Source organism: Chiloscyllium punctatum, chromosome 8 (genome assembly GCF_047496795.1).
Source record: "Chiloscyllium punctatum isolate Juve2018m chromosome 8, sChiPun1.3, whole genome shotgun sequence".
Taxonomy (NCBI): domain Eukaryota; kingdom Metazoa; phylum Chordata; class Chondrichthyes; order Orectolobiformes; family Hemiscylliidae; genus Chiloscyllium; species Chiloscyllium punctatum.
In genome coordinates, this window is record NC_092746.1 from 53305323 (window position 1) to 53328532 (window position 23210).

At 39.1% G+C, this 23210-nt stretch overlaps 1 protein-coding gene across 1 annotated transcript in view; it reads left to right on the plus strand.

Moving 5' to 3' along the window:
• The window catches only part of ino80c (INO80 complex subunit C), a 46704-nt gene extending 24567 nt beyond the window's left edge, over positions 1-22137 (plus strand). Inside the window, 1 exon segment of the mRNA XM_072575569.1 lies at positions 21576-22137. Within this exon segment, the coding sequence (XP_072431670.1) occupies positions 21576-21707 (132 nt within the window). The 3' untranslated portion in view covers positions 21708-22137.
• The last annotated feature ends 1073 nt before the right edge of the window (positions 22138-23210 follow it).

Sequence of the window (23210 nt, forward strand, 5' to 3'; positions counted from 1 at the left end):
GGACTTTAAAATTTGTACCAATACAATGAGGCAAGGAAAAACTTCTATAAAGTGAATTTTTGTGAGGACCTTCTATTTGAATTCTAATACTGTAGTGTGTTGTGGGGTAGAAGCATATTATGTTCTTGCTGTATCTTAAGGAAATTGGAATTAAAAAATTCCAAATTATCATCTCCGTCTCTGTTTTCTGTTGTGCTTGTGATAACATTACCCCTTCTATAAGAAAGTGTATACCAACTGACTGAATGTGTTATCACAATTAAGTATAATTCTGTCTTTACTACACATGCACACAGTCACTCAGTGCTGTGTGTGCACACAGCTGAATTGCATGGTGAAAGAGTGTCTGTCTGAGCTTCCCTCCCTTGCCTAGGAGCAATAAGTAAATTGTGACTGTCCACTGCTATCACAGCTAAGATTAACCAGCCAGAGTTTGAATCTGGAATCTTCAGGTTCTTATGGTAACACCAGATAGTGCATATACCTACCAAAGGCCAACAAAACTCCAGAGTGTTCAGTTGCCCTTGAATATCTTTATTATTTGAGTATAGACAGAACCCGAAGACTTCAATTAGAAATACTGAGATTAATGGGAATTTAAAATTCTGCACTGTTTGTGTTTAACAGCACCATTTATGGTTTTCATATACAAATGCTCTTGGCTTAAACATTCTTCCCTTGTTCTCCAATTCATCCTTTATCAAAATGATTCATTAATAGCAAAGCATTGTACTGGTAAATGCAAACAAAATTAATATTATACAGGTACAAATTCTGGGAGAGCTGTTGTATCTCCAATTTATCAAACTTTTAACTGTCATTGTCTTTATATTCTATGCCATTGCTTTGAAAAGTAACAGGAATGCACAAGTGTCATTTTCAAACATTTCTAAATCACTCAATATATGTAGGAAAATAAAGCTCTATTACTTGTCAAACCTAATTTGAATGAATTAAAATGCAAACCAAATTGTAGTTTATCATTAAACTTTTATATGTAGCAGTGGCATAATACAAGAACTGTCTTGTTAATGCAGAAAAATGCAAATAAGCAATTTGAATTCATGTTTCAAAGGTGAAGTTTTCAAAAGTAGAAATTTGTAGCATAAGTCATTCGGCTAAGCATGTCTTTCCCAGCTGAGAGACCAACATAATCCAGCATTTGTTGCTTGGATTTTTTTGGCAATATAGTATATTTTAAATGTGAAAAGTGTTTTTTGTTTGTACCATGCTTTCATGTTACTGAGTTCCAGAATCCCACTCCTAGGATTTCTCTCAACTGTCCTCTAATCCTTATCATTTGTTATGATCTCAGATGATATTACTAATGAACAAGTCAGATCCCAGGATAAAATCTGGCTGGATAGTTTTTTTTAAACAGAGGTGGAGTTAATTCACTGAAACATAGGCGCAAATAGCTACGGCTTTCTTTAATAAAAGAGAAGTTTATTACATAAAAGGAAAACCGTAAAATAAACCAAGCTGCCAAATTATAGAACAGGACTTTCAAACACACAGCGAAATGAAGTTGCATCCATTCCTCAATATCATCAATTGGTAGTGTTTCAAATACAGAGAAATTATCCTTCTATATTAAATCTTTAGATGTAACTTAATTGCTTCTCCCCAGTTTTGTCCTGTAAAGTTGTCCTACATAAATCCTCTTTACACTGAAAGCCTAGACTTTCTCGGTATTTTAATAATCTGTCAATTAAACACTCCTGGAAGTTTCACAAGTTAAACTTTTTGATGCATTTCAATCAATTCTTCCCTCATCCTCTTTCTTTCCAAAAAAAAATTGATCAGACTCTCCATTCTTTCTCATTATTAAAATTCCTGGTAACGCCTATGTCAGTGCCCTCTGTAACCCCTCTAATGCAATTATAATCTTCTGAGAAGAGAAACAAATTCCTGGAGAAAGGCAGCAGGTCTGGCAGCATCTGTGGAGAGAAAGTAGTTAAATTTCAAGCCCAGTGACCCTTCATCCAAGCTGCCTATATTATTCCTATAATGTGACCAGAACCAGAATGCATAGTACTCTAACATTGGCCTAACTGGGCTTGTACAGTTAGATTAGATTACTTACAGTGTGGAAACTGGCCCTTTGGCCCAACAAGTCCACACTGACCCTCTGAAGAGCAACCCACCCAGACCCATTCCCCTACAATTCACCTAACCTGCAAATTTTTGGACTGTGGGAGGAAACCAGAACACCCGGAGGAAACCCACGCAGACAAGGGGAGAATGTGCAAACTCCACACAGACAGTTGCCTGAGGTGGGAATTGAACCCGGGTCTCTGACACTGTGAGGCAGCAGTGCTAACTGCTGTGCCACCGTGCCGCACCATTCTGGTAAACACCTACTTGCTCTTGTATGCATGCCTTGCCAAATTACAAAAAATCACATTTATTGTCTTGTCCATCTTATCTGCCTGCCCTGCCATATTCAGGATCTGTGGGCATGAAATTTAAAGATTTGTGTTCTCTACACGTCTGGGTGTCCTACAGTTTATTGTGCGTTGCTTCACTCTCTGGTCAAACTTAATTTGCTACTTTTCTGCCCATTCCTTCGATAATAACCTGCCATCTTCACTTTTGCAAACATACTGCCAATTATTATCTCAACTGTAAACTTCTGAATAATTTCCCTTCTATTTACATCTAAAGGTTGGTTCATATCATGAACATCAAGGATCCCATTACTGAGCGCTGCTAAAAACAAGCTTCCAGTCACAAAAACAACCATCTATCATTTCCTTTTTTGTTTGCACCCAAACTGCCACTTTCCTGGGATTCCATGAGCTTTTACATTTCCAACTAATATGCAATGTGGAACCTTATCAAAAGCCTTGCTAAAATCCATGTAAATTACATCAACTGCAAATGCTAGCTTAGCCAGTGTTGCCTGTATCCCATTAAATAATTTTTTAATAGAAGTGTGCCATGTGCCGTGTGTCAAAATGTTTATGTACTGAATGTAAGTTGATTAGGGAAGCAAAGACTGAAAGAACTTTAATTATATGAACTTGGCTAAAATAAGCATTGTATGTAAGATTTATTTCCGCTTTTTTATTGCGTTTCAAATACCACCACACCTGGTTACAAGGAAATTTCAGAGCCACTTGGATTTTCTTAGGAACTACAGTTAATGTGGTGATTTTTCCCCTTTTGCTATTAATTTAACTTTATTGTATACTAGAGGAAAGTAATTCTGATTGAGAATGCGGTTTATAGACCTTAAACTGGAATCTATTTAAAATAATTTTCTTAATCTGGTTTGCAACATTATAAGGAGTACTAGGTTGAGGTTCACTAGGTTCACTCCTCAAAGTGAAACAGAAAATTCAATCCTCAAATTTGATTTTATGTAAAATGAGGTTCATTCTGCTTTCAAAATGCAAACTGGCTTAGATAAATCTTTTCCTCCTAGAATAAAAAAAATGCACAGCATATCCCAAACAGCAGTCAACTTTCTTATTTCATTCTGCACCATCTCACCCCAGACCTGACTCCTGAAATAACAGCAACTTGCTTTTTTTTTGAGAAAGGTACGATTTGAAGTTACTAAAGTTACAATTAGATGTCAAACAAGTAAGCTACCACAAAGAGATCTGCAAGCTAAACCTAAATAGATTATGGACTAGGCAAGCAATTGTGTAATTTGTTGATCAGAACAGAATTCTAATCCTACCACATCAGGTTTCAAATGATGGTCTGCTTCTAAGGAAATAATAACAGGTGGTGTTTTTATGAATGTCCCCATCTCGACTGTTATAAAACCAACATGTGAAATGGGGCAGAGGTGTTTTGAAGTGCCGTTAGCCAAATATGCTGAGTGGCTCCCTCCTGAAGTTCCTTTTGCCACAAAAGACAACTTTCAACACTCTGATTGATTGATTCAATATGACGTTAAGTAGCTGAATGTATTGAATACAGTGAAGTCAGTGGATCCCATCAATAGACTATTGTAGTAATTAGTGTTCCAGCATATACATTCCTTCTGTCTATGTGGAAGGATATCCAAGTGTGCTTTCCTGCACAAAATGCGACTAATCGAAGGCATTTACTACCCTTTCAGCTTCCACATACATATGATGCAAAGAAACATTGGTAAGGTAATTAAGAAATATCTGATTTCCAAATTTAGTTCTGATTCCATTAGAGCCACTGGCCCACTTTTCATTCATGGTTTTGATCCAGAAATAGGCACAAGCTGAATACCAGAATAAAGGTGGTGGTGGCTTAACATAGCATTATCGTGATATTTGACCAAGTATGACACCAAGGACTCGAAACAAAATTGAAACCAAAGGGAAAACTGTCCATAGTCCTACCTGACACACACAAGGATAGTGTAGTTGTTAGACACTAATGTAAATGTCTGGGGCATCATTTCAGAAAGTGTGTCAGGGATACATGCTTAATTCAACCTGATTGAATTCAACCTCCGAGAATCTTGATTGGCACCAATTATGATATTTGTAACAATGTTTGAGGACAGAGTAAAGCAAGTCCTATTGGGATGCACTAAAGGGTCAGTAGTATTATGGTCCCTGCTGTACTAAGACAATAGTACATCAACTGAAAGAGTACAGATATTAACCAACTTGTAGTGAGGGTAGGATTAGAATATGAGATTGTATAAATTGAGTCTGTTCTCACTGGAACAGAGAAGGCTGAGAAGTAGTGTGAACACAATATAAAAGAGAAGACTAGACCATGATTTGTCAAGCCTGCTCCACTATTGAGTCTGATATGGTTGATCTTGAGCTTGAGCTCCATTTTCCCCACCTGCTCCTTGGAGAAATTTGAATTCTTAAATTATAAGTCCATTATTCTGAAAAGTGCTAGATTTCCCCAGCTTGTGCTGAAAATGTGTTGCTGGAAAAGCGCAGCAGGTCAGGCAGCAACCAAGGTGCAGGAGAATCAACGTTTTGGGCATCAGCCCTTCTTCAGGAAATGTCGATTCTCCTGTTCCTTGGATGCTGCCTGACCTGCTGCGCATTTTCAGCTCTGATCTCCAGCATCTGCAGTCCTCACTTTCTCCTTGTAGATTCCCCAGCTTGTCTATCCTATAGAGTAGCTTCAGAATCCTCTGTTACATAAAACATGTGTACCACATTTATAATAACATAGATTCAATTGACTCAGCATCTCATTACAGGACAAGCCTATCACCTTCGTGATCAATCTAGTGAACCTTCACTATTGTCTCTAGGTATAAACTTTCTTATTTGCGGAGACGAAAACTGCTCTGGCCTCTCTGGGTATCGTCTCACTTAAGAACCAAATGATTGTATATTTTTCGTGGGGACCCTAGAACTAGAGGACACAGTTTTAAAAAACAATGGTCTCTCATTTAAGACTGAAATGAAGAATTTCATTTCTCAAATGGTTGTTAATCTTTGGAATTTTCTTCCACAGAGAGAGGCAGAAGTTGGGTGAATGGGAATATTAAGGCCGTGGAAATGTTATTTAATTGACAAGCAATTATTGTTATGAGGGATAATGTCCTCATGCCATGTAATAATTTTTCCTGTTTCTGCTTCCAAGGAATCAGAATTTAATGTTTAATTTACCAAATCTCTTGGTTTTATAATGTTGGCTACTTTTTTTTTCATCAACATTTTGGTGGTTCTTTCGTTTCCAAAATACTACCGATCCTCAACCTTGCTACTATTCTTTCCAGTGTTATCTTAATGTAATACCAACCGTGACTTGATTTACTGAGTAAGCTATGGATGGATCTTTCATGTGTTCATTCATGGGATGTGGGCATCACTGGCAAGGCGGCAGTTAGTGCCCATCACTAATTGCCCAGAGGGCACTTAAGAATCAACTACATTGCTGTAGGTCTGGAGTCACATGTAGGCCAGACCAGGTAAGGATGACAGTTTCCCTCCCTAAAGGATATTAGTGAACCAGATGGATTTTTCTGACAGTTGGCAATGTTTGGCATAGTCGTCATTAGATTCTTAATTCCAGATTTTTATAAATTGAATTCAAATTCCACTATCTGTTGAGGTTTTGAACCTGGCTCCCCAGAACATTATCTGAGTCTCCAGATTAACAGTCCAGCGATTAAAACCACTAGACCATTGCCGCCTCCTTCTTTCTGAGTTTGCTTTCCAATGGTATGTATTTGTGTTGAATATGTTGAAAAGTTTCTTTAAATGTTTCCTATGATGTATTTACTGTTATAATTTTTAATCTGTTCAACTTTGGTCAGTTCTCCCTCATACTGATAGATTTTGGTTTTGTTTAAATGTTGGATTCTCTTAAGAGTATTTTTCTTTCAAATTAATGTGAATTCAGTTGGATTATGACCAATAGTTTCTACTGGATCTCTTTCTATGAGATGGCTGTTTGAGGAAATGAGTCCATCCAACAACAACCATCCCTTCACAGAGTGGGGAGAAGAATCCCTGGCCAATATAGGAAGACGAATTCTGGAAGTTCCTCACTGATTCTTTGAAGACAATAAAAATGAATTCCAGGCAATCACAGTGAACACAAGGCACATCATACAATCTTTTGAAGTTGTGCACTTTCGTATGCAGTTCTAGCCATCATATTATAGGAGGGATGTGGAACACCTAGAGATGGTACAGAAGATTACCAGGTTGTTATCTGGATTGGAGTACACTAGTTGTAAAAAGTTGGACAATCTTGGATTGTTTTTGCTAGGGCATCAGAGGCTAAGAGGTGACCTGATAGACCTATATAAAGTTATGATAGGGTGGATTGTTGGAGTCTTTCTTCCAGGATGGAAATGTTAAATACTATGGGACTAGACTTAAAGTGAGAGGAGAAAAATGTTTCACACAGAGGGTGATAGGTGCCAGGAACACTCAACAAGTGGAGGTGATAGAATCTTGACTTACTGAGTAAGCTATGGATGGATCTTTCATGTGTTCATTCATGGGATGTGGGCATCACTGGCGAGGCGGCAGTAACGTTTTAGGAGCATTTAGACATATGAACAAGCAGGAAATAGAGGGTTTGGACCACTTATAGGCAGATGGGATTTGTTTACAATGGTGACATAGTAGGCTGAAGGGCCTGATCTTATATGCGTTCTTCCAAAGAAGAGAGATCTTCCAACATTCTTTGTTTACTTTACTTTCACCCATAAGCTAATTTTTCCACTCCCTATCAATAGGTTAATTTTTTTCCCATCTTTACCTGGTCTGGCCTACAAATGCTTCCTGACCCGTGGCAATGTGACCTATGGGCAATTAGAGATGGGGGATTAAATGCTGGCCTGGCCAATGGTGCCCATATCCTGTGAATGAATTAACCACAAAATCATACCCCATTCAAATTAGTGCAGTGTGTGGCATGAAATTTTAGTGACTCCCCTGCAATATATGACTTGAGCAGAGCGAACAAACATGGTTCAATCTGTACATTATTATTCTTTGATACAATTGTGGTAGATAAGCATGTGTCTTATGGATATTATCTACTGGACTTCTTAAAAACATGAAATGATGTTCAGTCCAAGAGTTTAATGGCAGAAATTAGAGCACATTGAATTTGGAGGTGTCTTTTGAATTGGTTTGGAAATTGGTTGGGATGGAGGAGATGGAGTCAAGATATATGAACCCAATAAAGATTAATTTGAGCATTTTCTAAAAGGTGAAAGAAAATGGTAGCAACAGCAGCAGTGTTTATCTATGCAATTTCTTTTACAAGATGGTTTCCCAAAGTAATCTTCACATCCATACTGCACTAAGACCTATAAGGAAGTATTGGGGCAATTTGCAGAACCTTAGAAATGGAGTTAAGTTTTCAGATTAAAGGAGGCAAGGGAGAGGGTTTACAGATCTTAAAACCAGAACTTTGGAACAAAATAGTTTTATGCAAGCAATATGAATTGGAAATTTGTGGCAGGAATTAGAGACGATGGTTTTACCTTTTGATCACTGGCTATTAAAAAATTTAAACACATTAGTGGATTGAGGGAGAAAGGTGGTGATAAGCTGGAGCTGCGTGTTGTCAGCTGATGCAATTTCCAATGGTGTATCAACCAAGAATTTCCCTCCATTGTATTTGATAGGACCTGTTCATATTTGGTCTCTCCACTTTCCTCCCCCACCCTGCAGAACCAGCATTGTTGTAAATTTACTATTGTTCTCCGCTTCCATGCCATCAGCTTCCACATTCAATAAACCACCTGCTGTCACCATGTTTTCCTTACATTTGTTTCAGCTTTCTGAGGAACCATTCTGAAGTTGTCTTGTTGGTTGTGCCCAACAATCTCTCCCCTTCTACCGAACCTTATGTCAGCTTGTGAATTACGAGACTTACCTTTTTATCTCCTTCCTGCCAGGGTCCCAAGCCTTCCAGATGAAATTTCTCAATTCAGTACACTGTACTTGCCATTCACAATATGATTTTCCCTACACTATGCAGAACTGGTGCAGGTTAAGTGACCACTTCGAGGAACACTTTCAGTCTCATTACCTGTCATTTTAATTCCCCGCTTCACTCCCATTGAGATCTCTTGGTCCTTGTAATTCCATTGAGGTTGGATGTAGGTTCAGTAAACAACAAATTATTTTTTTGGTTAGGCATGTTCCAAACATTCTGGACATATGACATGGAGTTGAGCAGGTAGACACAGTGTTTGCCTGCGCCTCTGCATTAGTAATCCATTGACACTACCACTAGGCCAACATCTGTCCTTGATACCTTCAGGTCAAAAGTTCTGGTTCAATCTTTTCTAGAGGGCATCTACTGGTGCTGCTTCTACTATTCTCAGGCACATGGTCTCTAGGCCCATATTTTGTTTCTTTGCTTGTCTTCTATCTCCTTTTGCTTTGAGTCCATATTCCTTTTGTTATTTAACATATCCTTTCACATCAGATCTTTCTTCTTCTTCACCATTCCCTATTTCCAGTGCTGCAGACCAATTAAATCCCTACATTTCTAGTTTTGATGAAAGATCACAGACTTGAAAGACTGGCTGTGTTCCTCTTTCAAGATAAGTTGTCTGATCTGATTCTTTCCAATATTCATCTGGTTACGTTTCATATTTGCAGCATCTGCAGTTTTTTTGTCTTTTTTTTTAATTCATGGTGTCTCCACGTACTGCAGGTAGTGGTTAATTAGTAAAGGGCCAAGGATAAATCCTTGGGGATCCCAGAGCTAACAGAAGCCAATGCAGGTGGAGATTTGGCAACTCAAGTTATTAAAAGCTAGTAGAAAGCTACAAAAAAGCAATTAAAAAAGTTAGTGGAATGCTGACATTTATCTCAAGAGATTGGACTGCGAAGAGAAGGAAGTTTTGCTTCAGTTACATAAAGCATTGGTAAGAGCCATTGTGGAGTACTGCATTCAGCTTCGTGCACCATAGTTCTAGAAGAATATGTTGTGGGGTGTGCCACAAATTCACTTGAATACCAAGGTGTAGGGGGTTAAATTGTCGGCATGTCTTTATATTCAAGATTTGTGTAAAGATTTAAACCTCAGGTGCTGATTTGGAGTTGCTGTGGGTATGTTCGCTGAGCTGAGAAGTTGGTTTGCAGATGTTCCGTCCCCTGTGTAGGTGATATCCTCAGTGCTTTGGAGCCTCCTGTGAACCGCTACTGTACTGTTGGTTGGAATTTATTTGATTTTTTGCTTCCGATTGCCAGTTCTGGTTGTTCTTTGCTGTGGTTGGTATATTGGGTCTAAGTCAATGTGTTTATTGATGGAGTGGGCCAACACAACAATAATAGGGCAAGCTAAACGGAGGACAGTCAGAGAATTTCTAGAAGCATGGCACTCATCCATGGACACCATCAATAAACACATTGACTTAGACCCAATCTACCGACTTTTGCAACAAACAACTGAACCGGCGACCGGAAGCAGCTGGAACAAAACCAAAAATTCCAACCAACACAGTGCAGCAGCATTTTGTAGGAGACTCGACAGCACTGAGGATGCCACCTAGAAAAGGGATGAAACATCTGCAAACCCAACTTCCCAGCTCAGTGAACATACCCACAACAACTGCATGTCTTTTATATTCTTCTGGATGAAGAATATTGATTAGATTAAAGTGTTTAGTAATGTTGGGATATGATCGGAGAGCTAACAGGCAAAACATTAACTAAAGTGAGGAAGTTGAGAGCAGGGTGTAGAAGCTTATAGTTGGATTGGGCCAATTCGGGGTGAAATGAAAAAAACACTTTTTTTCATACAATGAGGAGCAGAAATTTGAAGCATGCTCTCCCTAAACCCTGTGGTCAATCAGAACTTTTAAGACAAGAAAGGTTTTTTGTTAGGTGAATATCATGTAGAACAAAAGTGGGAAATGAAGTTGATTCTTGCAGCACTCCATTCGTCTTCATAAACAGCTGCTATCAAAACTATAATCCTCATAATCAAGGAAAGAGCCAAGATACAGCTGGTTACTATGCCAGCTGACCCAGGAAAGGAAACACATAATAGGCTATATACAACTTGCCATGCAATTGGACTTATTCCTATGGTCACACCTTTGTCTTTCACAGATCTGTAAAAGAAAAAAAAACTGCATGCGGTTATATAATTCCTCACACGGAGAATTGAAAATCATAATTGGCCAAGTATAATTCTTGTACAATAACCTTTTCCAGACATACCAGCAAGGTACCCAGTTGAGCCCTGCTAAATTTGCATTAACTTTGTCAACTGATTCCAGCTGGCTAATGTAGAAGCTTATAGATGGGCATGGCTCTGTCTGTGGTCTGCTGGCTACACACTGGCAAACTGTAATTTCTGTACACAACTAAGCTTATAATTTCAGTTTTCATTCTATGAAAAAAAATTGCACACAAGCTGCTGCTGGCAAGTGTTCTTTTTGTACAAATGTCAGCCGTTTAGAAGAATGTCTTTTATTGCGTTATGACGCTAGCTCATCCACTCCAATTGCATCCTTCCCCCATCCCACCCCGACTTTTGTTTTCTGACAACCTGATAATACATATTTAAATAGTTTTGGATATGTAGATTACAAGGAGTTTACAGACAAACTGATTATAAAAAAAATGCCACTGTTTCTTCACTCTAGAAGGAAATGTTACACTTCAACAGTTAAATTGGCCAGGATTCTTACTGATTGGTTGCTATAGGCGATAATTAAACCACAGAATTTTCTAAGATCTGGTTTGTGCTACAGTGCTCAACTTGCAAGTTGACAAATCTCTTGTCATTTGGATAGCTCTTGTTAAATGCATGTCATCTGTATGATTACTTGCCTAGATGATGAATACTGCTCATGTGAGGAAAGGGATTTTGAGACTTTAAAGAGTTCAAGCACCTTTGTGAAATATGTATTTTGTTTGCGTTTGGGCCATTTGTTTTCTAGAAATCTTAGTACAGGAGGAGTATTTTTGGTAAATTGTGCCATCTATCAGCTCTTCCACGGGAGCTGCTTACTCTAGTCCCATGACAGGAGGTTGCAGTTATTGTAAAGCTTCATCCCTTGAATTTAAACAACAAGATAACACTATGGTAAATCTGGTGATTTGCTATTACACCTGAAATAAGTAATATTAAGCCATGTTTATCTTGTACATGATGTTTCTTGTTTAGGTTTTAGATTCTAGATTTTGGAAAGGACTGTTAGTAAACTACACTTGGCCCTCAGCTAACCAGTCTCTGTCTGAATAACACAAGCTGATAATCTGCCTCCACTGCTCATGGATTAATGTAGGTCAAATCATCCAAGGTTCTCACTTCTGATCAGTACATAGTAATGCTGGAAAGTGAATGTAAGTGAGGAAACGATTGGATTTGATGCCAACTTCCCATCATTTAAGATGAAGTACTCCGCTCGTGCTCATTATATGTTAGCTATTTGAATTGATTTGAAGTGTAACCCATTTCTGGATAACACTTGAGGCCTTGAGAATGCAGGAGGCAAGACGTGTAGCAGAGAAAAATAGAAAATCAGCAGGGGAGGAAAGTTAATATTTCTAGTTCATAACAATTCGCTCTTTGGCAAAGATTATGCAGACTTGGTCTACTTGAACCAAAAGTCTCCCTTTTTTTGCAGTCCTTTGAACTTTGTTTTTCTGATATAATGTTAAAACTCGTCCACTTTTTCAGCAGCACAAAAAAACTGATGACAATTTATCCTGTTGGAAGGGTTCAGAAGAGATTTACCAGGATGTTGCCAGATACGGAAGGTTTGAGTAGAAAGAAAGGCTGGATAGGCTGGGATTTTTTTCACTGGAGCATTGGAAGTTGAGTGGCAAGTGATAGAAGTTTATAAAATAATGAAAGGTACAGGGAGTTAACGGTAGATGTCTTTTCCCTAGGATGGGTGATTTCAAGATTAGGGAGCACATTTTTAAGGTGAGAGGAGAGAAATTTTAAAAAGACATGAGGGACAATTTATTTTTAGAGTGTGGTTCATGTGTGGAATGAACTTCCTGAGGACATGGTGGATGTGGGTACAAGTACAATGTTTAAAAGACATTTGGATAAATACATAAATAGGAAAGGTTTGGAGGGACATGGAACATGGGCCAGCAGCAGGTAGTTGAGGCTAGTTTAGTTTGGGATTATGCTCAGCATGGACTGGTTGGACCAAAGGGTCTGATTCTGTGCTGTATGACTTATGACCCAGTGTACTGGCCAATATTTACCCCTCAAATAACATCAAGAATTTCAATCAGTATTACACTGCTATTTGTGGAAACTTGCCATATGAAAATTCTATGCTTCAACCATGACTCTTTTTCAAAGCATACTTCATTGGTTGTAAAATAGTTTGAAATGTTTGGTGAGTGACAAAGGCATTTATATTAGTACGCATTCTTCTCTCTGTATTTTACTTCACTGATTCTGAAATTAAATGTATAGGTAATTTTTAAGGTCATAAATTGGGAGCTCTGCTCACAAGATCAGCATATTCTTCAACGATGAGAAGCTGACAGAATAATTCCATAACAGATGGGCTTTCAAGGCTGCAGCAAAATGGGACTAAGCAATGGTGCTTTGGGTTGTTGACTTTCACAATTGCTTCCCAAATTACAGCCCCATATATGAAATGTGCATGGGAGCACAAATTATAAATTTTATCATATGCAGCATGTATGCAAATACCATGCAGCGGTTAAAATACAATATGTTAAAAATCAAAAATAGAACAGAAACAAAACTTGAAAATGAGTTATGTTCATAAGATATAGGAGTAGAATTAGGCTATGCAGCCCACTGAGTCTGCTCTGACATTTGACCTAATGCTCCTCAACCCCTTTTTTTTTGCCTTCTCTCCATATCCCTTCAACCCATTACCAATTAAAATTCTGTCACCTAACTCCTTACATTTACTCACTGTCGTGGCATCCACTGCACTTTGGGGTAGCGAATTTCATAGATTCATGACCCTTTGGGAAAATTAGTTGCTTCTCAACAGTTTTAAGTTTGCTACCCATCGTCTTAGGACGATGACCTCTTGTCCTAGAATGTCCCACAAGAGGAAGCATCCACTCCATGTCTATTTTATCCATATCTTTTATCATCTCGAATACCTCAATTTGATCTCCCCTCACTCTTCTAAATTTCAGAGACTATAGACCTAAACTGTTCAATCTCTCTTCATATGACAAATCTCTCATCCTTCTGATCAATTCAGTGCACCTCCTCTGAACTGCCTCTAATACCACTACATCTTTCCCCAAATATGGGGACCAAAACTCTGCACAATACTCCAAGGGCAGTCTCACCAGCACTGTATAGTTGCAACAGCACTTCCTTACCTTTATATTTCTATGCCTTGAGCTATAAAAACCAACATTCCATTCACTTTATTTATTGTCTGCTTTATTTGCATGCTAGTTTTCTGTGACTCGAACAAGTACATCTAGATTCCTCTGCACTGGAGCATCCTGAAGACTCTCCCCATTAAGATAATAAGTCACCTTCCCATATCTTCGACCCAAATACATGACCTCGCACTTATCCACGTTAAACTCCATCTGCCACATTTTGGCCCACTCTTCTAAGCTATCTATATCCACTTGTAAGGTCCTGATTTCCTCATTGCAATTTGCCGGCTCACCAATTTTTCTGTCATCTGCAAATTTAGCTGTACAGTCTTCTATCCCTGTCGTTAACATAGATTGTAAATAGCTGGGGTCCAAGGACCAAACTCTGTGGCACTCCACTAGTTACTTCTCACCATCGAGGAAAAAACATCCCATTTATCCTGACTTTCTGTCTTTTATCCATCAGCCAGTCATCTATCCAGGTTAATGAATTACCACTAATCCCATATGACCCAACCTTGTACTTAACCTTTTGCGCGGCACCTTCTCGAATGCCTTCCGGATGTTCAGATAAATTAAATCTATAGCATCCTGTTATGATCCAGGCCAGACTCCCTCTAAACATTTCAAGAAAGTAGCTTAGACCCTAACTTTGCTAGTTGTTTTAAGCAGGAGAGATGCAGCTGGTCAAAGCCCCTCACTTTTAAACAAAACAATTTATTTGCAAGATTACAGAATGAAACATAAATAAGAGAACAGAATACTGAATAATTTAAACTATCTGAAAACTGAACAGATTATCCCAATTTAATGCTGTTCCAAATACTTGCAACAATCCCCATAAACTCCCGTTGGCACAAAAGGAAAATCAAACACAGGGTCTTAGAGGAAAGATATCAGAAAGAATACCAGCATGGACCTGCTTCCTTGCATTCGGCAGCTTCAAAACACTACTGTGCTAAAACCAACCTAAACCAGAGAAAAGCTGAGCTGGGAGAACTGGCCACTCCCCTTTCATTGTACAAATGTTTTCTTTAAACTTGAAAGCCTGTTGTCTGAGACAGTATCTATTAGCTATAATCAAACTGGCCCTAAAACTCTTCAACTTAGACTTTTTGAACTATGTGTCTTTTACATCTTCTCTGAAATAAAAAAAAGGAAAATACAATCTTGTTAAAGGAGCAGCATTGTCCCCATCCCCATTATTAGTGGTGCTGGAAAAACACAGCAGGTCAGCTGTGCTTTTCCAGCACCACTCTAATCTTGACTCTGATCTCCAGCGTCTGTAGTCCTCACGTTCAACTACAATCACCATTATCCACATTGTTCACTACTTCTTCGAAGAAATATAGCAAAAATTAGTCAAACATGATTTGCCTTTCATAAAACTATGCTAACTCTGATGGATAGCATTTTGACTTTCCAACTGCCCTGATTTTGCTTCCTTGATAATTGACTCTTGCACTTCCCCAACAGCAGATGTTAAACTAACTGGTCTGTAATTTCCCACATCTTGCATCCCTCACTTTTTGAATAAGGGCATAATATTAGCCATTTTCCAATCCACTGGTACCTTTCCTGAGTCCAGGGAATTTTGGAATATTATAACCAATAGATCTACTATCTCTGCTGCAACTCCTTTAATATCCTAGGCCATCAGGCCCAGGGGCCTTGTCTGTCATCAATCCTAATAGTTTGCTTTGTACCTTTTCCCTATTGATGTTTATTGTTCAGTTCTATGTTATCTATTGTCTCTGACTTGCCTGTTCCAACAGGAATGGTACTGATGTCCTCCACTGTGAAATCTGAGGCAAAATATTGATTCAACATCTCCACCACCTTAGTGTTCCCCACTATTAACTCTCATAAGGACCTGCATTCTTATTAGTGACTCTCACCTTTTATATACCTATAGAAGGTTTCCTATCCTTTTGATAAAGTTTGGGAGAAGATTTGTAGCTTGGGTGCTCGTTGTTGTGGTTCTGTTCGCTGAGCTGGGAATTTGTCTTGCAAACGTTTCGTCTCCTGTCTAGGTGACATCCTCAGTGCTTGGGAGCCTCCTGTGAAGCGCTTCTGTGCTGTTTCCTCCGGCATTTATAGTGGCCTGTCTCTGCCGCTTCCGGTTGTCAGTTCGAGCTGTCCGCTGTCGTGGCCGGTATATTGGGTCCAGGTCGATGTGTTTGTTGATAGAATCTGTGGATGAGTGCCATGCCTCTAGGAATTCCCTGGCTGTTCTCTGTTTGGCTTGCCCTATAATGGTAGTGTTGTCCCAGTCGAATTCATGTTGCTTGTCGTCTGTGTGTGTGGCTACTAAGGATAGCTGGTTGTGTCGTTTCGTGGCTAGTTGGTGTTTGTGTATACGGATCGTTAACTGTCTTCCTGTTTGTCTGATGTAGTGTTTTGTGCAATCCTTGCATGGGATTTTGTACACTACGTTAGTTTTGCTCATGTTGAGTATCAGGTCCTTCGTTCTGGTGAGTTGTTGTCTGAGCGTGGCTGTTGGTTTGTGTGCTGTTATAAGTCCTAGTGGTCGCAGTAGTCTGGCTGTCAGTTCAGAAATGCTCCTGATGTATGGTAGTGTGGCTAGTCCTTTGGGTTGCGGCATGTCCTCATTCCGTTGTCTCTCCCTTAGGCATCTGTTGATGAAATTGCGAGGGTATCCATTTTTGGCGAATACCTTGTACAGGTGTTCTTTTTCCTCTTTTTGTAGTTCTGGTGTGCTGCAGTGTGTTGTGGCCCTTTTGAATAGTGTCTTGATGCAACTTTGTTTGTGTGTGTTGGGGTGGTTGCTTTCATAGTTTAGGACTTGGTCTGTGTGTGGGGCTTTCCTGTATACCTTTGTGGTGAATTGTCTGTTTGGTAAGACTGTTTGTTCTAACCTTTGCATTGTTCTAACCTCTAACTTGTGCCTCACAACACACTTCACATTCAACAACCAAATATACGAACAAATCAACGGAACACCCATGGGCTCACCGATCTCTGGACTCATAGCAGAAACAGTAATGCAAAGGTTAGAACAAACCGTCTTACCACAAATTCAACCGAAACTCTGGGTCAGATACGTGGATGACACCTTTGTAATAATTAAAAACGCAGAAATAGAGAACACACACCAGATCATCAACGCCACACTCACAGGAATCCGATTCACTAGAGAGGAAGAATTGGACAACCAACTCCCATTCCTAGACGTGATGGTACAGAGAACACCGAACGGAGAATTCACCACAAAGGTTTACAGGAAAGCCACACACACAGACCAAGTCCTAAACTATGAAAGCAACCACCCCAACACACACCAACGAAGTTGCATCAAGACACTATTCAAAAGGGCCACAACACACTGCAGCACACCAGAACTACAAAAAGAGGAAGAAGAACACCTGTACAAGGTATTCGCCAAAAATGGATACCCTCGCAATTTCATCAACAGATGCCTAAGGGAGAGACAACGGAATGAGGACATGCCGCAACCCAAAGGACTAGCCACACTACCATACATCAGGAGCATTTCTGAACTGACAGCCAGACTACTGCGACCACTAGGACTCATAACAGCACACAAACCAACAGCCACTCTCAGACAACAACTCACCAGAATGAAGGACCCGATACCCAACATGAGCAAAACCAATGTAGTGTACAAAATCCCATGCAAGGACTGCACAAAACACTACATCGGACAAACAGGAAGACAGCTAACGATCTGTATACACTAACACCAACTAGCCACGAAACGACACGACCAGCTATCCTTAGTCGCCACGCACACAGACGACAAGCAACATGAATTCGACTGGGACAACACTACCATTATAGGGCAAGCCAAACAGAGAACAGCCAGGGAATTCCTAGAGGCCTGGCACTCATCCACAAAGGTAAAAACAATGACTGCAGATGCTGGAAACCAGAATCTGGGTTAGTGGTGCTGGAAAAGCACAGCAATTCAGGCAGCATCCAAGGAGCTTCGAAATCGCCGTTTCGGGCAAAAGCCCTTCATCCTTTCCACGCTTCAGGCTCACTGCCTTTATTCCTGATGAAGGGCTTTTGCCCGAAACGTCGATTTCGAAGCTCCTTGGATGCTGCCTGAACTGCTGTGCTCTTCCAGCACCACTAATCCACTCATCCACAAACTCTATCAACAAACACATCGACCTGGACCCAATATACCGGCCACGACAGCGGACAGCTCGAACTGACAACCAGAAGCAGCAGAGACAGGCCACTATAAATGTCGGAGGAAACAGCACAGAAGCGCTTCACAGGAGGCTCCCAAGCACTGAGGATGTCACCTAGACAGGGGACGAAACGTTTGCAAGACAAATTCCCAGCTCGGCGAACAGAACCACATCATCCTTTTTGATATTTTGTGCTAGTTTTCTTTTTATTATGTTTGAAAGTTGCCCAATCTTCCATCTTGCCACTGGCCATTGCAATATGGTACAGCTTAGTTTTTGACTTTACATTGTCCTTGACCTCCATGTTTACATTGTAAAATATGATTTAATAAAGTCAAATTTGAGTGTCAGAAGCCTGGCATTGGTCTAAGATTGTGCCTGTAACTTATCTCTTTTTGAGTCTCGTTGACAGCCTGGAGCTGCCGTACTGCCTGTACATTTTTGTGACTGATGCTAAAGTTAGCAACAAAGCAGCTTCAGTAGCGTGGATAAATTTGAAGCAGATTAGGGCTTTAAAGAAGTAAAATCTTAAAAACGACAATATTGAAGTGATTATCTTAGTACTGTTGTGGTTATGTTAGTGAAGTAATAATGCAGAAAACTATTTCCGCTTCTAAAAAGACCATTTTGCAAACATCATTGTTTTAAAGTTGAATTTAAAAAAAACTTATGTCTGTAAAAGTGACTGAGGCTGGAAAGCTTATTTTAAAACCAATTCATAGTAATGATTGTTCAGGGAAGAAAATCTGCTATCATTATTGATTTGGTTGAGTCTTCATTCTCCTGTGACATTCTGGTGAAATTGAGAATAAAGTCCAGCATCACCTTTGGGCGACAGGTAGGCAATAAATATCAGTCTTACTAGCAGTTCACATGTCAAGAATTAATATTTAAAATATAAAACAAAGGATGAAACTTAACAAAAACATGAATATCGTATAATGAGAGGAGAGGGAGTGAGTGAAGTTTACTTGAAGGTTGCAGTTGAGTATGGTAGTAGTCAAGATGGTGTATTTTAACTTAAAATTTGCCACTGATGACTTTGCAGAACAGAGAAAGGAGATGAGAAGACAGGTGAAAGACAATACCAGGTAAGTAAAGAAGCTTGCCAGTAAAGGCTAAAGACCACTAAAGTTATTGTGGTAAGCTACAGCTGATTGCAGCAAGGGGACTGGAATCACCAGCTGAGTGCCAAGCCTCAAGAAGCTCCAAGATGAAACTGTAAAAATACAAGCTTTGCAAATAGGTTTATTCCCTGTCATCACACAAATAAGGCTTTTAAAGTATAATTGATTTGGTTGACTGAGCATCTTGATTAATCATATGGCATCATATTTTGGAATTTTTAATTGAAAACCACCTATAACCTTGAACAACTTTGCTTCGCAGCTTTTTTTCAACTCAGTCTACTGTTATTAAAAATATGAACTAATTTGGTGAGCTAGTTCACATTATTGGCTTTCAAGTTTTGTCAGTGTTTCATTTTTGGTTTTTATTTTCGTCTCCCTCAGTGGTCCTAGCATCACCGTATTCAGTCAATTTCATTCACTCCACATGATACCGAGAAATTGTTGGAGGCAGTGGACATGCAAAGTCTTTGGGCATTCTACCAATAGTACTGAAGAGTTGTGCTGTAGAACTTGCCACATTGTAGCCAAGCTAGTCCAGTACAGCTACAATACTGACATCTATCCACTACCCAACAATATGGAAAGTTGTCCAGGTATGTCCTGGACACACACATCAAGACAAATCTAACCTGAATGATTACTGCTTAATCAGTCTACTCTTGATCATCAGTAAAATGATGAAAGGTTCATCAATATTGTCATCAAGCAACACCTATTCAGCGATAACCTGCTCAGTGATGCCTAGTTTGGATTCCACAAGAGCCAGTCAGCTCCTGACTTCATTACAGCCTTGGTTCAAAAATAGACAAAACAGCTGAATTCCACGGATGAAGTGGAAGTGACCCTCCCCTTGACATCAAGGCTGCATTTAATGTGTGGCACCAAGGAGTCCTCGCAAAATTAGAATCGATGGGTATCAAGGTAAACTGTCGACTGGTTAGAATCAGATCTGGCACAGATGAAAATGGTTATGGTGATTGGGTGTCAGTCATCTGAACAGGAAATCCTCCGGGTTGTGTCCTACGTCTCATTATCTTCAGTTGCTTCATCAATTAATTCCCTCCACCAAAAAGTCAGGAGTTGCCAGTGTTGAGCACCAGTTTACAACTTCTCAGATACTAAGGCAATTCAAGTTTAAATGCAGTAGGACGTGGACAATATCCAGGCTTGGGTTGACCATCTCCAGTAAGGGACAATTTAACCACAGTCCTTTGGCATTCAAAGGAGTTACCATCATAGAATCTCCCATTACCAACATCCTGGGGGTTACCATTGACCAGAAACTCAACTGGACGTACTGTATAAGCTACAAGAGCAGGTCAGAGGCTAGGAATACTGTGGCAAGTAACTCGCCTTCATGATCCCAAAGCTTATCCACCATCTACAAGGCACAGGTCAGGAATGTGATGGAATATTCATCACTTGCCTGAATGGGTGCAGTTCCACCAACATTCAACAAGCTTGACAACATCCAGGAAAAAGCAGCCCATTTGCTTATCACATCCATAAGTCCTGTTTTCTCCACCACCAACGCTCAGTAGCAGCAGTGTGTACTATCTACAACATGCACTGCAGAAATCCACCAAAGATTCTTAGATACTACCTTCCAAACCCATGATCACATCCATCTAGAAGGACAAATGCAGCAGATAAATGAGAACACCATCACCTGCCAGTTTCCCTCCAAGCCAGTTCTATCCTGACAGAAATATATCACTGTTCCTTCACTGTTGCTGGGTGAAAATCCTGGAATTACCTCCCCTAACGGCATTGTAGGTCAACCTTCAGCACGTTGGACTACACTGTTGAAGAAAGTAACTCACCATCACCTTTTGAGTGGCAACTTGGATAGGTAATATTTGCTGGCCAACCAGTGGCACCTGCCAGGAGTGAGCATAATTTATCTATTGCATGGTTTTTACGTACATTTTATCATTTGTAGCATATATGTAGTTCAAAGGTCCGAAAGCCTCTGACAAGCTACTGAGTGTGTATGGTGGCACAGAGCTGGGGCGGAGGCAGGGAGGTGTGATGGTGGACAGGGGGCTAAGAAAGTAGGATCTTAGCCTGTTTAGGTAAGGAGATAGTGTAGCACATTGGGGGAGAGGAGCATCAATGTGAGTGACTGGAGGAAGTTTTAATCCCTCTAATGTTTTCTGATATTTCTCAGAACTTTCTGAAGTCCCCATCTCAGGTTTGGAGATTTTCTCAGGGTTTTAAGCACCAATTTCCTCCTGGAAACTTAAACTTAATAGATAATTACTTTATAGTTAGTGTATTGAGACTTGGGACAGGTCCCATCGCATTCAGTGTTGAACTATAGGAAGACTAAATAATCTGATGAAAAATCCCAATGTAACCACATAGATTTCCATATTAAAATGAGTCACTAATCCATTGGTCTGCTAATTTTGTTGCATTCTCATTATGTGGCTCATTTATTCAAAAGTACTCTATATCAAAATTTATCCTTTAGTATTTTGTATTTTTATTAAATATGTTTTTCTTTACAGGCTAATTATACAGACCCACAAAGTAAACTACGATTTAGCAGCACAGAGGAGTTCTCCTACATTCGTATGCTTCCTTCAGATATTGTGACTGGTTATTTGGCTTTAAGGAAAGCAACAAGCATAGTACCATGAAATAGGACACAATCATCTCTGAAGTATATGAAAACAATAGGACACAATCGTCTGTCTGAAGTATGTGAAAACAAATTTTCTGTTGGACGAAGGAACACATGGTGACTTATGACATTTGGAAGTTCCTGTGCATCTCAACAAAAGAAATTCTAGCAACTGAAGTTTTGGCAACAGAGATTTTAAGTAAATTGTAAATAGGAAATGTAAAATACCATAAAACTACAAAAGCTCCCCTGTTGAAACTTCAGGATGTACAGAAAATGTTACATGTACAGTTAATATATTGTGAAACTACTCTTTTTTTTCAAAGGATGCTGGTTATGAAAAAAATCGTTAATGACATTAGGGCAAACCAAGCAAGGATAAAATGGAAATATGAAGAGGTTCACAACATTTTTTGATTTAAAATAAATATTAATTTTGGGAAATATTTTTCTTGGTATTAGTTTTTAATTCATTAACTAACTCACGGACTTAACCAGGCACTGGAGTAAATAAATACATTTAGTGATTCAACTTCACAAAATATAATGGTATAATATTTAATGAAATTATATGTTATTTATTCGAAGTACATATTTCTATTAACTGCAATTAGTGAGCAAAACATTGACACATTGAGACAGATGCATACATTTTTGACACATCAGTTTATTTTTGGTATCTTTGCACCATAGAATTGTGATAATCATTAGCACAAAGTATGGATATAGCATTTAAGAACTGTATTAGTTTTGCAGTAGAATCAGTTAAATTAGTTTTTATGCAAACTATGTTTTTGAAGACTGTCAAGACAAATTTAACAATTTTGAAGATTAGGTTGCTTGACTTGCCTTCTCAACTAACCTTTTAATTATAGTTTTGACAGATGTGGGAAATTATCTATCATATATAGTGAATGCGGTGTATATTTGAAAAGGTTAATACATTTGTAATTAGTGAAATTAGAGCAAAGTGGATTAAAAGTTGATTTGCAGGGAGACAAAAGGAGTAAAAAGTACGTTGATGTTGCACAAGTTGAGTCCAGTTAGGTACTCATGGAAAGGGCTAATTTTTCAAGTTGATTTTGGAGGGAGCAATCTGAAATGTTGACTGTTTATCTCCATAGATACTATCTGAGATGGTGAGGATTGTCAGCATTTTCTGGGGTTTTGTTTTCAAGTTTCCAGTTTCAGCTATAATATGCTTTTGGTGTGTTATTTGGTGTAGGATTATAGAGAGTGATGCATGTATAACACAAATTACAAAACCTGTACAATTTTTGAAACCATTACTTTCTTTTAATAAGATTAGCAACCTTTTTTTTTTAGCAGAAATGCTCTAAACCCTGTATCATATTTTTCATGAAGATAGTCCAGGGTAGATGCAAATTGTTGGAAGTTACAATAAGTTCTTTATAGACATCGTTAGCCACCTTCTTTCTCCCAAACTTATTTACCGTTGATGGAAACGGAACCAAATCAATTAAAGGTATCCATCAGCTTGATCAATCAGGACGCGAGC